The 16,943-nt window shown below is 57.7% G+C and overlaps 1 protein-coding gene and 1 long non-coding RNA gene across 2 annotated transcripts; one reads left to right on the top strand and one right to left on the bottom strand.

Annotated features, from left to right (window-relative positions):
• Positions 1-299: 299 nt before the first annotated feature.
• Positions 300-1,947, bottom strand: LOC138061440 (uncharacterized). Its single transcript, XR_011135198.1, has 2 exons — positions 1,873-1,947; positions 300-936 (listed from the first exon to the last, which is right to left on the bottom strand). It is a non-coding gene; the product is annotated as an uncharacterized lncRNA (long non-coding RNA).
• On the top strand, positions 1,512-16,332 carry PRODH (proline dehydrogenase 1). The gene is made up of 14 exons (XM_068911716.1): positions 1,512-1,802; positions 1,890-2,098; positions 8,798-8,832; positions 8,992-9,141; positions 9,337-9,401; positions 9,847-9,963; positions 10,381-10,460; positions 10,775-10,856; positions 12,028-12,120; positions 12,219-12,365; positions 12,577-12,752; positions 12,843-12,941; positions 13,348-13,436; positions 15,065-16,332. The coding sequence occupies exons 1-14, from the start codon at positions 1,527-1,529 to the stop codon at positions 15,250-15,252; spliced, it is 1,806 nt and encodes a 601-aa protein (XP_068767817.1). The 5' UTR covers positions 1,512-1,526; the 3' UTR covers positions 15,253-16,332.
• The last annotated feature ends 611 nt before the right edge of the window (positions 16,333-16,943 follow it).

The raw sequence follows: 16,943 nt of genomic DNA, 5'->3' as shown, positions 1-16,943 counted from the left end.
CCTAGGCCTGCCAGAAGCAGCACTGAAGCTACAAAAAGAGCAAAAGTTCAGGCTGATTACATGTTGTAATTTTAAAACAACTGCAGCTGAAATATCTGCTCCTCAAGCTTTAATGCTACTCAGCATAATTTAAACTTTTTTTTTTTCTCTTTAACAGGAGTTCAAACTACTGCCTGAGACTCCAGGCACTCAACCTCGTCACAGTAGGGAATTTTGAATGACTTAGTTCACTATGAATACCATGAAAGGGTTAATGCAGTGCAGGAAACCTTTTTAAAGAAATTGATGCTTTTTGGTAATTGATTTTTAGGCAGGTCTTTTATGTGCAGCAATGCCACTGTTTCTCAGCCTTTTCTCTGGCTGACTCAAGGGAAGGATGGGAAAGACCAAAAAGAAACCTTGCAAGTGAGCTCAAGGAACCTCCACGATTTCACTGTTAATTACAGCTGGGGGAACTGCAGAAATGGCACCACTAGGGTGTGGAGGAAACGCTATTTACCCTAATTGTTCCTGTGCTGCTAGCCCCCCCTGGTAACTATGCCTCATCCACACTACACAAGACTGCTTTCAAATGTTTAGATCTTGGTGGACTGGGGGATGTTTTGGAAAAAGAAAAGACTGCTTTGCATCAAAACTTCAGGAGTCCTCTCAAAAGCATGGAAGTCCTTTAAAGGCTGTCTCTTGCTGCGCCAGCCCAGTGAAAGAGTGGTTTCCAATCCCAACAAATACTTGCAGGTCTGCTGCGCTGTCTGCTCTCGTCCTGCCTTGCAAACGCCGTCTGTGATGAGCATTACTAGGCACAAGATGTCACTGAAGAGCCAGAATGACAAGGTTCTGTGCAGCCCTGCATCTGCCTAAATTCATCTTCCAGAAAAGACTGCAGGAGAAGGAACGGAGAGGGGGCAAGGTTGCAGTACTCACAGCTGTAACAGGGTCCTGAAAAAAGGGAGGGGAGGTATCGGTTCCCCGCTCCTCGAGCCAAGAGTCATGAGCGTAGCCAGCAGCAGAGCAGGGAAGGCTTTGGCGGATCTCGGGAAGGCCAGTTCCGAGCGGGAACAAGCCGAGGGGGAAGGTGTGCGGGGAGCGGCACGGGCGGCGCCGGTCCCGCGCGGGGCGCGGCGGCCGGGAGCCTGGCAGGGGCCCGCCCGCGCTCCCGCTGCAGCGCGAGGCCGCCGAAGCCGCAGCGCCGGGGCGGGAGCCGGCCTGGCCGCAGGCACCGGCGCGTGGCCGCGCCGAGCCGCCCCCGCGCCCCTCGGGTGCCGCGCGCCACCGAGGGCGCCGTTCAGCCGGCACCCAAACCCTTCACGCCAGCGCGGTGCCAGCGATGGCTTACGAGCACGCCTCGCCCGTGGCAGCCCCACCGGTGGGGGACCCCCCGCGAAGGCCCGCGCGCGCTGCCCACTCGCGGCCGAGGGTAGGCCCGTGCGGCGCGGCGGGGAAGCCCCGCGGGGCGGTGCCGGCCGCGGGGGCGGGGGCCGGGTGCATACTTAAGGCGGCGGCGCGGGCGGGCGGCCCTGCCGTGCCCCATGGCGCTGCGCGCCGCCGCCGCCGCCCGCCTAGGCGCCCCGCGCCGCCCGCACTCCTCGCCGGCCGCCGCTCCCCGCCGGCCGCCGCCCGCGGACACGGGGGCCCGGCCGGCCCCGTCGCCGCCCCCGCGGGGCGCCGCCCGGGAGCCGCCGCCCGCCGTGGACTTCGGGGACCCCCGCGAGGCGTTCCGGAGCAAGAGCAGCGCCGAGCTGCTGCGCGGGCTGGTGGTGCTGGGGCTGTGCGCCGTGGGGCCGCTGGTGGAGCGCAACCGCGAGGTGGGCGGCGGGCCGAGGCGGATGCGCCGGGCCGGGGCGGCGGTCCGGGCGGCGGCGGCGGCGCGCTCACCTCCCGCTGTCCCCTAGCTGCTGCTGCTGGGCAGGCGGGTGCTGGGGCAGCCGCTCTTCGAGAGGCTGATGAAGATGACCTTCTACGGGCAGTTCGTGGCCGGGGAGGACCAGGAGGCCATCAAGCCCCTCATCAGGCGGAACCAGGCCTTCGGCGTGGGCGCCGTACTGGACTACAGCGTGGAGGAAGACCTGACCACCGAGGAGGCCGAGCAGAAGGAGCTGGAGTAAGTGCGGATGCCGGCAGGGACCGGCCCCGATGGTGCCCCGCTGGGGCTGGCCGGGCGTCGCGGCCCCGTCCCGTCTCCGTGCCGCCCCTCGTGCGGCTCCTCTCCCGGCTCGACTCGGAGCTGCGGCTGGAGGCGCCTCAGCCGCCGCGGCTGGGAGCGGGCCGGAGGGGCAGGCTGCGCTGCGCGGGTGCCCGCGCGGGCTGCGGGGCTGCCCCTGCCGGGGCGCAGCCTCTCGAGGCGGCCGGTCCTGGGAGCACCGGGGCAGCCCCGAGGCGGCTCCTCCGCTGCGGCCCTCCCTGCGGCTGGCTCGAGTCCCAGAGGCACCTGCCGGGGCTCGCTCCGCAGCCTGCGGGCTGGGCGCGCCGGCGGGGCACCGCGCGCTGTGGCAGCCGGCCCGCATTGGCCGGGCCCCCATTGGCTGTCCGCGCCCAGCCCCCCGCTCCCATTGGCTGCGGCGCCGCGTCGTGGCCTCGCCTCCGGCAGGCGTTTCCGCCGCTGCCCCCCTCCCCGCCCCTTCCCCCCCCCCACGGCGGGGCGCTGCCCCCCTCCCCTCCCCGCCCCTTCCCCCCCCCCCGGCGGGGCGCTGCCCCCCTCCCCTCCCCGCCCCTTCCCCCCCCCCCCGGCGGGGCGCTGCCCCCTCCCCTCCCCGCCCCCGCCCCTTCCCCCCCCCCCCCGGCGGGGCGCTGCCCCCCTCCCCTCCCCGCCCCCGCCCCTTCCCCCCCCCCCACGGCGGGGCGCTGCCCCCCTCCCCTCCCCGCCCCCGCCCCTTCCCCCCCCCCCCACGGCGGGGCGCTGCCCCCCTCCCCTCCCCGCCCCCGCCCCTTCCCTCCCCCCCCACGGCGGGGTGCTGCCCCCCTCCCCTCCCCGCCCCCGCCCCTTCCCTCCCCCCCCACGGCGGGGTGCTGCCCCCCTCCCCTCCCCTCCCCGCCCCTTCCCTCCCCCCCCACGGCGGGGTGCTGCCCCCCTCCCCTCCCCTCCCCGCCCCTTCCCTCCCCCCCCACGGCGGGGCGCTGCCCCCCTCCCCTCCCCGCCCCCGCCCCTTCCCCCCCCCCCACGGCGGGGCGCTGCCCCCCTCCCCCCCACCTCCTTTTGCTGCATGGGGTGCTGCCCCCCACCCTCCCCCTTCCTCATCATGGGGTGCTGCCCCCTCTTCCCTCCTCCCGGCTGCCCAGCCCCCAGCCCCCTGCCTCCTCCCTCTGGGAAATTCTCCTCATCAGCCCCTTGGGCCTGGGTGCTGCCTCCCAACGCCCTGGTCTGTGCCAGTGCCTCTCCCCCTAGTTTGGCACTGGTTACAGTGTCCTTGCATAGTGGTAAAAATAGACTAGGAAAAAGCATCAGCCTGATTTGCACAAGACTGGTTTCAGGTTAGGGTAGTGATGCAGGTGGTGGTGCTTCTGGTGTTTGCACAGCTGCTGCCAGGACCGCTCTTCTGACTTCACCTCGCTCTGCTGGAGCACCTGGTGCGTCCCCGCTCGCACAGCGCCTGTGGTTATGCTCCTCCCAGCACGACTGTTATCTCTCCTTTCCACTTGGCCGCTGTTTATCAGTATCGCCCCACTCGGAGGTGGCCCAGCCTGCTGTGTGAGTCGGTCAGTGTAAAAGTACTGACTGTTGACAAAGGGAGCCGGGCACCTTCCTGCACTGCTGCCTGACCCCCATACCTCTCCGGGGCCTGTTCTAGTAGTGTTTGAGCTGCACGGGGGAATGTGATCCGAGCCCCTCCTCAGTACTCGGAGATAAGGCTGTTAAAATTTTATGTAAAAACTTCAAAATACACCACTTGTAACCTGGGCAAAAGGGAGGGCTGTTCTTTTTCAAGACGAAGTAGTGATGTTTTCAAGAGCAGCTGAATTCTGACTGCTTCTCTGGACATGCAGCAGCAGAGGCAACGGACGCAGTACATACAGAAATTGCTGTTCCAGCCCTGCTCAGCATCCAAATGGAATTTGATTCTCCCCCAGCATGATCCAGGGCACAGGCTGACTGGTAATGCTGATGCTGTCTGCATGTGGAATGAGGGAGCCCTGTTTGTCCTTGGTTGGCCTTGCTGCAGTCTCTTGGTCTTGTCATGCATGTGTTTAGCATTTTTTGTTGGTGACTACCAAGGGCTTTCACAGGCACAAACTCAGCCAGCACCTGTGTGTTGGGCTACTCCAGAAGGGTGCTGGTGTGTGAGCAGTGTATCTGGGCTGTGCTGGGTCCCTGGAGCAGATCTGGGATGGGCCTGGCCTGTGTGGGTGTTTCCAGCTGTGTCCTAACCAGGAGAGCTCTGCAGAGCCATGCACTGAATCAGCAGCTCCTTCTGCGCTTACTCCCTGCAATGTCACCCTCCCTCAGCCCCAGCAGGATTCACTCAAACCAATATCTCATAAATGGACAGGAAAAAATTCCATCCTGGTGGTCATCCAGGGATGTCATGGAGGGGGGACGAGGCCCAGGGTGAGGTGTTTGTGGCACTGCAGTGGCTGTGTTGTGCCCTGGCCTATGTCAAGCACAGCTCTACATCTGTTCTGGTCAGAGTCAGAAACCCAAACTGCTGATGCTTTTGACAGTGAAGCATGTGGTTGGGAGGATGTGAGTTGTCCAGGGCTTGTAGCTTTTAAACGTGAGGATTCTGCTTCAGCTCTAATGTGAATGCTTCAGGGCTTTACCCCCACTGACAATCCAGGAAGCAGTGTGGTAGAAACCACATACAGTGGGGTTTTCTGGTGCCGTCTGCTGTTTCCTGACACAGAGCTTGTGCAGGGAGAACCTTGCTGGTCTACCAGCGTCAACCTGTTCCTCCAGAGCAAGCTAGAGACGGCAGCATGGAAATGCTTGGTAACAGGCTGTGGTTGCTCCTTACAGCCAACCTCTGAGTGGAACATTAAAGCAGGTGCTGGCTTATCTGGTGTTGGCTGACCCTGTGCCCCTGGGTGCTTTCTACCTGCTGTAGGCTAGTCTCTGCTGCCCTTCTTTGGCTGGTACCCAGCATGCTGCTGACTTGTCCCAGGAGTCCTTGACTGTGTCCTCAAGGTGCAAGGACCAGACTTGCAGGGAAGTCATGGTGATATGGCTAGGGAAAGGACTCTCTTGCAGGCAGCAGGGCCCTGGCAGGGGTGGCTGTTTACTCCCTTGGCAGTGTATGGCCTGGGGGTGTTGGAAGCCCGAGAGTAGCTCGAGGCAGCGCTGCAAGAGTAGAGGCACAAGGTGGGATTTTGGCTGACCTTCTCTGCCTCTGCTGGGCAGATAGAAAGGTGACACCATGTGCACTTGCAGGTGAAGAGGCAGGGCAGCTGGGAAGGGGCTTCAGCCCCCATGGGACGAACAGAAACCCTCCCCCTGCCCCCCACTGGCAGGGTTGATCATGCAGCCTCCAAGCTGTTGCTGACCTATGGTCTTCCTGAGTCAGAAGCTACACTGAGATCGTAACAGCTGAAAGAGCTCTTCAGGAATCTCTAGTCTTTCAGAGCCTGCTTGTGTCTTGGCCTCTGGCAGCATGTTTCACAGTGCAGGTACCATGCTCCCTACCAGTGCTTGCTCCCATTTCACACCTGCTGAACACTGTCACAAACAGCCTGTGAATGGCTCCACCATGCAGCACTTGGACTTTAGAGGGAGCAAAGTTTGCTTCTTCTAGAGACTTCTTGTGTGGACACCAGATATATGCTCCACCATAAGAATTCCAGTCTGGCTAATCCAACCTCACAGAGCAGTTCTTGAGGCTCAGAGCAGCTTCTTCTCCTTCCCTCCACCTGCTCCAGTGCTCTTGCCATCTGCCGAGATGGCTGCACAGAGGTGCCCTGAGCTGTGCTTGGGTGTGCTGTGAATCTCCCTGGCAGCAGGATGGTTTCTCTTTAGTCTTGATGGCAGGTTGTGTAAAGAGTTGCTGCAGCAGTCCCAGCATTGGACTGGTGTGTGAAAAAACCTCACTGCGTGGGGGGAGGTTTGAGGGACTTTTCCTGCCAAATGCTTTGCTTTATCTTGCCTACATGGTTTTATACACTGTCCATAGTTCAGACCTGAGCTTCCTGTGACCATTATATTTGCCTTGGCTGTGATAATTTGGAACAACTTTTGCCTGATGGTTGCTCATCCCTTTTCCCAGACCCATCTGCTGATGGGTAAAGCAAATACCCTGTTCTTCTGGCACCCTGCTGTAACCTCCAGTGTGAAATGGGTTGTTATGTACTTACTTCTGACAAGAGGACCTTTGTGCTTCTGAGACAGCTTATTTGAGCCTGATCAAAGCTTCCTGAGAGTCCAAGTCTGCTGTGTGAGCTGAATTAGTCTTTCACAGCAATCCAACAGACTTGTTTTTTCCTCACTGCTACGTTGATTCTTCCCCACTAAAGCAGAATTGTGTAAACTCACTTTTACACTTTCTCTGGTTTGGTGCTGGAAACTTCTAAAGGTAAATGTCATATTTGCTAGGCTGTGAGACTGAAGTGAGTTACATGCTGCAGTTTGCAGCTCAACAAGCTTGCTGTTCCATCGTGCTACAGCTTTGTTAATAACCTGCTCTGCAGCACCTTGGGGGGAGCCTGGTTTGTGCTGTGCTCAACAGCATAGGGCTTATGCGTGTAGTGACACTTGCATGCTTTGCTGTGTGGGTATCACTTCCCAGGCCCTGACAAGACCTGATAGCGTCTTGCAGATAGTTCCTTACTAGAAGTTTTAGGGTAGTGCATGGAGCTTCTTCCTATTTTGGGACATTTGCTGTCCGTTGGCAAAAGGGTGGCCAGGTATAAGCTAACTTCGTTTGGTCTGGGATAAGTGGCATTTCGATGCTGTAGGAATGGCTACAGCCATAGCTAGGAATTGCTAGCCAAGACTAATATTACAAGTAAAACAGATAATATCCAGGAAGATCTATTTCTTCAGCTGGAAGGAGGAGTCTCCTTTATTTTGCTTGATGCGGAATAATAAAGTGAACACCATGGCATTGCTTTATATGCCCCCTCAGGGAACAAAGGACTCATTACAGTCATGCAGCAGGAATGCTGCTGGAGAGGGTGTGCTTGTCTTCAGAAACACAAAATGCTTCAAATTCAAGGGTGTTTTTTGATAGTTCAGTTATGTACATTCAGTCTGCATAGGTTTGGGGAAGCTTTGCTTCCTGCCACTTGTTTCTAGCATCTTAGATGCTGGATGTAAGGGCTCTGCACTTGGTGTGCTTTGTGGTTACAGAGCTGTCCTGCTGTGCTGCACCTGGGATCTGCCTGTAGGGCACATCTCTCCTGACATATCCTTAGAGTCCCAGCAGTGTGTCCAGCTGAAGTCTTCCACTGTGACATGCTGCTTGCTCCAAGGGGGGCTTCTATTTGTTGTGGCCTCTGCTACTGCATCTTATCCCTGGATGTATAATCTCTCTTCTCCTTCCTTTCTTCCTCTCTTTGTATTTAGAGGCAGAACGTTTCTTTACCTGTCCTGGGGGAAGCAAAATCATGGAGAAGAGACTGCAGAATGACTGGCTATGGCACAGTGCCTGCTGCTACTGATGAGCTCTGGCTGCTTTTGCCCTGGTTCATGTGAGGCTTCACTGTGCTTTGAGCAATGCAGGATTTTCCTGGCTCTGGGGACCCTCAGCATGAGGAAGGGCTTGGCTCTGCTTGTTTGTTTCCAGTGGCCCCTAATCCCTGTCACAAGGCTTCCATGTGGGTGAATTTGTTCTGTGACAGGGTCGCATGCCTCTCTGATCTCCTGTGAGAGGCCCTCTGGCTCCTGCTGTATGGGTTTCCTGCTCTGCTCATGCTGTGCTTCCCCTTAAGACCCTGTTCTGCATGTCCTAAGGGAAGGTCAGTTTTGGGACACTGACTTTGGAGTTGGGCAAGATAGAGCTTCTGGGAGGAGACAGCTCTCCAACTGCTTGAGGTCGCTTTCTAGGGGCTGGCAATATTCCCATGCCTTGCTCTGTGAGATCCGTATCTGTAGGCTGGATTTAAGGTGTCAGTGAGGAGGCTTAGCTGCTCAAGTTTGAGGAGGAAATCATGACTTGGCCAGCATCAGCCTGCTGGGACTGTCAGAGCCCTGTTATCTTTGTGGCACAAAGCTTGGTCTTGAAATGTCATGCAAGGTCAGCTGGAGTTGAAGCTGAGCCTTGTTTTGTTTGTGATTTGTTGACTAACGCTTAGGTGAAGAGTATCAGGACAGCTGACCTGTTAGCAGGAGATCCTACAGCCTGACGGTCTGGAAAAGTCCTTTGCTTGGTGAATGGCACCTGGTGCTTTTCCAGGGCGCAGAGGCGTCAGGCCAAGGTTTGGCATGAATGGTGCACCACTGTGGTGAGGAACATGGGCTGCCATGGTCAGAGGCAGGGCACCTGGCTCCACCAGGACTGACCTCTTCTTGCTTTGGGATGGATGACATCAACTGCAGCTGGCCTGGGGTTTATCAGCCCTCTGGATCCCTTGCCAGAGCTGTTCTGAGAGCAGTTCTCGCCCACAGGATGGAATGCCCATCCTGTGCTGTCACAGGTCCCTGAATAAAGTTTCCTTGGACATTGAAACCCCTTTGTTTCCACAGGAGCATTTGAAGCACCTGATCTGCCAGTGGAGGTTTAACTGAGCAGAGTTTAATGTGTTATTGCTAGGAGTGCAAGGGAAGAACAGCCCTGCTGTGTGGGCTAGCAGCTAGAGCCTGGGGGGCTACCCTGCTCACCGGCATGGGGTTCAGAGAATTGCTGATGTGGCCCTTTGTTTCTGTTTCTTTTCTTAGCTCCTGCACCTCTGCATCTGAGAAGGAAATGGGAGGTGAGTGAACCAGCCTCTCCTGCTCACAGTAAATAGTTCCTGCCTGAAAGTCCAGCCAGTCTGGATGTCATGGGCTTGCCATAGGGGAAGGACCCGGCTCCCACAGCCTCAAAATACAAGTTGTATTGCATAGCCCATCTCTGGCCTCTCCTTTCCCAGGAGCAGAGCAGAGGGAGAAGCAGTACCGGGCCCATCGTGGATTTGGAGATCGCCGCGGTGGAGTTATCAGTGCCCGCACATACTTCTATGCTGATGAGGCCAAGTGTGACCAGCACATGGAGACCTTCCTCCGCTGCATCGATGCCTCGAGTAAGTGCTTGACATGGCCTGAGCAGCCCCACTGTGCATTAGTACTCGAGGGACCCTGCAGGAAGCTGTCCGCGCCCTCTGCAGCCCCTGCCTAGCTGGCCTGTTTGCACAGCCTATGCCCATATCTCGGATATCTTTCTCCTGCCTGGGAGCTCTTCTTGTCTAGTCAGCTTTGTGCTTTGTGGCTCTGTCCAGGTGGCAGCTCTGAGGACGGCTTCTCGGCCATCAAGCTGACAGCACTGGGCAGACCCCAGTTCCTGGTGAGTGCCCCTGGGTGCCAGGGCTGTATAATGGTGAGGTGGGGAGAATGCCAGGTGACATATCTGCAGGGGCAGGTGCCTTGGCTCTGCCATAGGATGCTTGCTGCAGGTGGTGTCTCTGCTGGTGACAGAGTAGAACGGGCTCCAATAGGCTGTCCCCTCTGTGCCTGAGACCTTCTGGGAGGTTCTGCCTCAACCTTTGGGAGCACACAATACAAGAGTTTAGACATTTAGAAGTCCCTACGTGAGGCTGTGAGCGGTCTGTACTTCTTGTGGCTTCCTGTCCAGAGGTGAGGATCCCCCTGCTAGAGGCAATACACAGTCAAGGTCTGCTTGCGGGGCCTGCCTCAGGCTGGGTAGGGTCCTGCCAAGCCCTGGCACCACAAGAGGCTCTGAGCTGCCTGTGCCTAGCATGGGCAGTTCACACCAAGCTCTGATCCTGCAGCTGCAGTTCTCAGAGGTGCTGGTGAAGTGGCGGAGGTTTTTCCATCAAATGGCTGCTGAGCAGGGCCAGGCTGGGCGAGCAGCACTGGAGACAAAGCTGGAGGTGGAGAAGCTGCAGGTGAGCTGAGTGATGTCCGAGGGACAAGGCTGTGCTGCCTGAGGGCTGGGGAGGACCTACCACTAGGGATGCACTGTTGGAGGTGGCTGGTTTCCACAGGGCCCCCAGAGCAGCTCTGAACTGTGATGACTCGGATCTAGACTGGTTTCTTCATACCTGGCTTTGTAGCCCAGTATGGTGCTGTTACCTCCAGACTTGTCCTTGGCCCTGCCTTTCCCCTGCTGGTTTATTACTGTCCCCAGTTATGATGGACTCCCACTTTTCCCTTTTGCCATGATCCCAGTCCTGTCATGCTCCTCCTTGAACCCATTGCCTTGCTGGAATTGGGTTCTCCTTGTGCGGAGGGAGCTATGCCAGCACTGGCTCTGGGTGTCTTCCTACCCCTAGCATTGGTACTGACACTTCTTTTGCTGGCAGGAGGCTCTGGCTAACCTCGGCATTGCGACCAAAGCAGAGAGTCAGCACTGGTTCACAGGCGAGAACCTGGGTGTGAGCGGGTAAGTTCTGTGGGACCTGCAAGGTGCTGTGGGGGAAGCACGGGGGGGAACTTCATTCAGCCTCCCTCAGTTCTTGGGATGCAGTCAGTGCAGCAGCAAGGAGAACTCTCTGAAGGCCAGCACTGGCTTGGCAAGGGGCCGGGGTCTCTCCAAGCAGAGGAGGTTCTGATGGAGGTGACAAGATGGGCCAGTGGTACAGTCTGCCACACACAGCACACCCTGCATGCTGGTGGAGGGTGGAAGCATGGAAGCTGGCAGAGACCTCCCTCTGCCTCAAGTACCCCACAGGTACTGACCTGGCACTCTGCTTACAGTACTGTGGACCTGCTGGACTGGAACAGCCTAATCGACAGCCGCACCAAGATATCCAAGCTGCTACTTGTCCCTAACATGCAGGTGGGTAAGTGCTTTGGCCAGACTCAGTCCCCAGAGCAGCCCTGCAGGCAGGGCAGTGCCAATGCAAGGCAGCTCCTCCCTGTCCCTCTCTGGTGCCTGACTGCTGCTCTGAGGTCAGGGTGCTGTGAGGACCCTCCTCCATTAGGTATCTACTTTCTTCTCTGTCTTTGGCTTTCAAGCTGTGCCTGAGGCAGGAGCTTGTCCCCCTCCCCATGGGAAGAGGGGGACCCTCCATGGGGACCAAAGAGGGGGTGTAAGCCTGGAGAGCTGCTGCAGACCTTTTTGTGAACCTCCTGCAAAGGGATGTGAATGGACCAGCCAGGAGTTAGGCAATCACATACCCAGAAAGGATTGGGCAGGGCTGGCCATGTGCTCTTGAGTGGTCCTTCTGCAGTGCCCTGCTTAAGGCACAGCCAGAATTGGTACAGAGCTGGCAGTTACAGGCCAGCACTGGAGAGGAGAACAGGGGAGGAGTAGCTGGACAGAGGGGCAGCAGTGGTATCTGTGCTGGTCAACAGCCCTTGAAGGCCTAGGGGGAAGCAGTGTGAGGGGATAGGTTGTAGGTCTGCTGGCCCTGTCCGGCAGCTTGCTCACAGCTGTGACTGCAGCACTGGCTGGCATTGGTGCTGCTGGAAGTCAGCCATGCTCTAATCTGTGGTGCACAGGCAGCTCCAGGGCCATGTGAGTGCATGTTGCCTCCCTGCTCAGCTTGTGCCAGCTTCCTCTCCTGGACGGCCACATCAGCTGCTGCATCCGGCCTACAGGATTGCTGCTATCCTAACAGTGCCCCATCGATGTGGATGTTCATCACTGTGCTAGCTGCTGCTCACAGCTGTCCTGGGGCATCACCATCATTGGGCTCCTGCAGCCCTGTTAGGAGGCTGGACTCACTTAGGCACCCATGCCCAGCCATCTGTGCCAGTCTGGGAGGGTTTGTCCTGGTCTTTCTGTGCCTTGCCAAGCAGCAGCCAGGCCTGTAGGGTGGGCATCCTTTGCATGCTGTGCTTGAGGAGCTGGGGCAGGCAGCGGTTCTGGAGATGAGTGGCAAGTGGCTTCCTGTGGGGCTTTTCTGTTTCCAGGCAAGCAGGCCTGGCCATAGGCAGCAGCTTCCTGCAGCACTTTTTCCCGAGGCCAGGAGGGTGCCATGCGCCCATGGCTGTTCTCATTTCAGACTGGTCAGCTTGAGCCTCTGCTCTCACGCTTCACTGAGGAGGAGGATCTGCAGATGAAACGGATGCTGCAGAGGATGGATGTCCTTGCCAAGGTGAGGAGGTGCTTGGCTTGGGAGCAGGCCCTACTGCAGAGGGTGATGCATTGGCAGACAGTCCTAGCAGCCCAGCCTCTATGGTGTTTGCCTTCCAGAGGGCCACAGAAACTGGTGTGAGGCTCATGGTGGACGCAGAGCAGACCTACTTCCAGCCAGCCATCAGCAGACTCACCCTGGAGATGCAACGTCGTTTCAACAGGGACCGGGCAATCATCTTCAACACCTACCAGTGCTACTTGAAGGTGAAGCCCTGCAGGAGGCTGTGCAGGGTCCAGGGTGCACAGCAGGGGAAAGGGCCTGCTGCAGCAGCTGGATCCCATGGAGACTTTGGCTCCTGAAACTATGGCAATGCCATAAGCCATTTGATGTTGCGCCAGGGCTGGTTCCTGGAGGTGCGAGGCAGATGTGGCACTGATATGATGACCGTGCACTGTCTCTTCCACCTGGTGGCAGGAGGCTTACGACAATGTGACTGTGGATGTGGAGCTGTCACGCCGGGAGGGCTGGCACTTTGGCACCAAGCTGGTCCGTGGTGCCTACATGGAGCAGGAACGAAACAGAGCTGCCCAGATCGGCTATGAGGATCCCATCAACCCCACCTATGAGAAGACCAGTGAGATGTACCACAGGTAGGGGATAGCCACAGCTGTACTCTTCCTTTCTCCCTGCTGGGCATGGACTTGGGCAGTCTCCCCACATAGCCCTGAACTGCTCTGCAGGTGCCTGGACTATATCCTGGAAGAGATCAAGCACAGCTGGAAAGCCAATGTGATGGTAGCATCTCACAATGAAGACACAGTCAAGTTCACCCTGCGCAGGTGGGAGCTGGGGAGGTGGTCGAGAGACAGGAGTGTGCCAAGCCTTGGGCCTGAGGGCCTGGGGAAGGTGGGGCCTGGCAGAGCTATGGTGAAACTTGCTACTTTTCAGATCTGTCCTCTATGCTCAGGTACTGTGATCCTACCCTGGATCTGGTGCTCAGAGACTTGGTGTGGGGTTGGAGCTGGGGTACAGCACAGTAGGCCACAGCAATTGCAGAGTGAGTCCCGTGGCACAGCCTGGAGGCTCTTTAAATTCCTCAAGTCTTTGGACCGCAGCTTCTGGCTGGGATATGGTCAGTGCCTTGCTGTTGTGTTCAGAAGCAGTCCCCGCTTTGTGCGTGGGATGCACTGCTCCTGCCTGCTCTGCTGTCTCTGCTTTTCTCTAACACTAAGGCATGGCTTGCAGGATGATGGAGCTTGGAATCCATCCCTCGGAGAAGAAGGTGTACTTTGGGCAGCTGCTGGGCATGTGCGACCAGATCACTTTCCCATTAGGTGAGTGCTGCAGCTCCAGTACCTGGAAACGGGGGGAGGGGGGGAAGACTCAGCAGGCATGGTCCTGTCCCATTCTCCTCTGAGCCTAGAGACCCCTGAGGCCTTACTGAGCAACTGCTGAGAACTAGAGCCATTGTGGGGTGAATGGACTGATGGAGCAGGGCTATGGATCTGTCCTGATGTAACCGGTGCTGCCAGGAGCAGGCAGTGGGACTGCCTAAGGATGCTGTCCTGTTGTCTGGACAGAGAAGTGGTGAAGTTCAGGGAGAGACTGGCACTGGGTGATGAGAATGCCCCATCTTGGAAAAGGCTGGATGCCATGGGGACTGTTGAGGGGGAGGCTGAGCAATGGGTTTGGAAGCTCTTGCATGTAGCTACCAGTAAACAGAAGGGCTGTGATATCTGGGGCTGGATGATCCTGCTCAGTAGCAGTTCTGTTCTTCCTTTCTTTGCCTGGGCTGATTGTTCTTGGCCATTTGGACCCCATTGCCTGTTGTTTTGTGCTGTTAGTAAGCTTTAGGGAGGAAGTGAGATGGATCCTGGCAGACAGCAAACCCTTTTCTGTACATCACTCCTTGGTCCAGGAGTGTTACTTTGCTCCTCTGGAGGAGTGTCAATGCAATGCACAGCTGAGTTCTGGGCTCTCTGCTCTCCTGTAGCTGGATAGGGACAGGCTGTTGAGTGACCCCAGCCTAGTCCTCTCCTTTCCAGCTCTGTTCCTGGCCCAGGCAGTAGATTAGACATCTTAGGGGACCAGCCTCAGCCCAGACAGACTGAGGCACATGCAAAGATCCAAATAGCCCAGCCCAGACACATGCAGGTCACTGACTGATCTCCCTCCCTGCACAGGTCTCCAGAGTAGAGACCCTGAGGCCAGGACAGCAGCGTGAGGCAGACTGGGCAATTGTCCAGCATGGATACTGCTCTGTCCTGGAGTTCCCCTAGCAAGCTGGGTTTGGCTGTGTGTCTGCAGTCTCCTCTGGTCATGCTGGAAAAATGTGTTAACTTGATGTTTCTGGTTGAATGCTTCTTGAATTGGCTGGGCCCTGGCTGCTGACATTCCCAGGGCTCCCAGTGACCTTGGCCCTCTCCTCTCCGGCTTGTTCCCAAGCTTCCAGTGCTGAGCAGGAGGAGGGACTTGCCTTTGCTTCCCTCTGCTCTGGGCAGGCTCATCCACATCTGCCTGGGCTGCTCTCAGACTTCCCCTCTCGGCTGCTTGGCTGTGTCTTCCGGCGAGTGAAATTAGCTGCTGCCTGCCCTGCTGCAAAGGACTTGCTCCTGATTCCCTGAGCCCTTCAAAGCTGGGGAGCTGGTCTCGCATGTTGTCACTGCCCCATTTTCCACCAGCTCACATCTCTATGGTCTGCCTGTAAATCACAGCAGCCAATATGGAGTAGTTTGGGCACCTCTATCTAGGAATAAATCAGAAATGGCTCCATCCCCAGTGCCCAGCTCCTCTTCCCCAGCTGCCTGTCCCACTGGCTTGTTGCTGTTACCCAGGAGAGAGAGATGTCTAGCCCTGTGCTCCCGTTGCAACAGAACCCAAGGAAGATGGGAGAGCAGGAAGATGGGAATTAGGTAGGCTGTCTTTGGCTCAGGGCGTTTTCATGACCAGCCTCTCTCTCCAGGTCAGGCGGGCTTCCCTGTCTACAAGTATGTGCCTTATGGCCCGGTGAATGAGGTGCTCCCCTACCTGTCCAGGAGGGCCCAGGAAAACAGAGGCTTCATGAAGAGAGCGAACCGAGAGCGGGACCTCCTCTGGAGCGAGTTCAAGAGACGTCTCTTTGCAGGCAGCCTCTTTGGCCCAAACCACTAACTGCCCTGCCCAGTGGGATCCAGATGCGGCACTTGGCTCAGCCTGTGCCCACAGGCCTTTGTGTATAACCACTGTTGCAGTTCCCTTTCCTAGTTCTAGTGTAGTTTTTCACCCAGAGGCCTTTGCCCTAGGCAGAGATGTGCTCCTGTTGCTGTTTGAACCACGTATGCCTTCTGGAGGTCGCTGGTGTAGGGCTGCCCTGACTGCCAGCTGGAAATGCCTAGAGGCATGTCCCTTCTGCCATGTGCTTGGCCTGAGCTGCAGCCCTGTGCCTGGGCTGTGTCTGGGGAGTGCAGCTCAGATGCTGAAGATCCCCTGCCTTGGTGAAAGTTGTCCAGGTCCTTTGCTATGGTGAGCTTGAGGGTGGAGGAGCAGCCCCCTGCTTTGTGGCATGTGCTGAGGTCCAAAGGCCAAGGGCTTAGCTGTCCCCAGCCTTCTCTGAGCCAACAGCATGGGATGACCAGGGCCACGTCCTCCAGCTGGAGCTGTAGTTTGACCTGTCTCCTAGCTGCCTCAATGCAGATGTAGAAACTGAAGCTGGTGAGATGACCATTGGAAGGTCATAGGTGGACCTGGCAGTGCTGAGCAGGTGCAGGCTGAGGGTGCCTCCTGCCAGTCTGAGGGCAGCTGATCCCTGGATACTCACCAGCTTTGCACAAACCTGAGCCAGGCTTGTCTTGAGCAGGGCCAGACTCTTAACCTTATCCTGCAGGGCTGAGCAGAGCCAAAGGTTCCCAGGGCTGTAGGTCTCTGCATCTTCCACCCACAGCCTGAACTGTGCCATGTTGGCCCTCAGGCATGTGGCTGGGGCAGACTGGGGAGCAAAGCTGGCTTGCAGTAGTCGCCTCAGTGTTCCCGCCCTGCTGGCGGGGGCAGACCTTGGTCATGGGCACCGCTACTCTGACGCAAGGCGTACACAGTGCTGTGAGAGCAAGTGCTGTGCCAAACCTGTGTTGTGAGCAGGGGAGGGCCAGGGAGGCTGCATGCTTCTGCAGGGAGCGCCTGGGAGCTGGTCTGGCTAGCTGGCTCTGCCATACACTGGATTTGTGGCGAATAGTGATTAAATCACAACTGTTCCCAGCCTGTCTGTTGGATTTATTGGGCAGCTATCCTTGAGCACCTGGGTTCTGCCTCGCTCCCCAGTCTCCTAAGTGAGGGTTAGTGCCTGTTCCTCAGCTCCCGCAAGTTGCATGCCTTGGCCTGAGCCAGTGGCCAGGGCTAATGGAACAGAGGCTGAGCTGGTCTGGACCAAGTGTCTGTGGCCTGCTACAGCTAGGCCAAACTTTCCTGGCCCTGAAAATGGTGGGGGCTGCAGAGCCATCTGGGAACTGCTTTGGAGGGCAGGGGAGGACTTGGGAGCCCAGGTGCCACCTCAGCCCAGACCTTTGAGTACTGTTCTCAGTGACTGGAGGGGTGAGAGCTGTGCTGGGGCTGCTCAGAGCTCCATCCTACCTGGGGAGTAGGAAAGGCAGCTGTGCGTGCAGCTGGGATGAGAGATAGTGACCATCTTCCCTGCACCTGGCTTTTGGGTGCTGTATGCCCTGCTTTTCCTCACTGCCATGGGAGGTATGCTGCCTGTACCTCAGGCTACTCATTGGCTGGCATACAGTTGCATGCTGGTCCCTGTAGTGTTTTCCCAGCCTGGCCAACCTCCCTCTGTACCCTTCAACAAGAGTCCCCTTGGGCACTCC

The sequence above is a fragment of the Struthio camelus genome, chromosome 17 (assembly GCF_040807025.1).
Source record: "Struthio camelus isolate bStrCam1 chromosome 17, bStrCam1.hap1, whole genome shotgun sequence".
In the NCBI taxonomy this organism is placed as follows: Eukaryota; Metazoa; Chordata; class Aves; order Struthioniformes; family Struthionidae; genus Struthio; species Struthio camelus.
The sequence above is the reverse complement of the archived record's forward strand: the minus strand, read 5'-3'. Positions and strand labels throughout refer to the sequence as shown.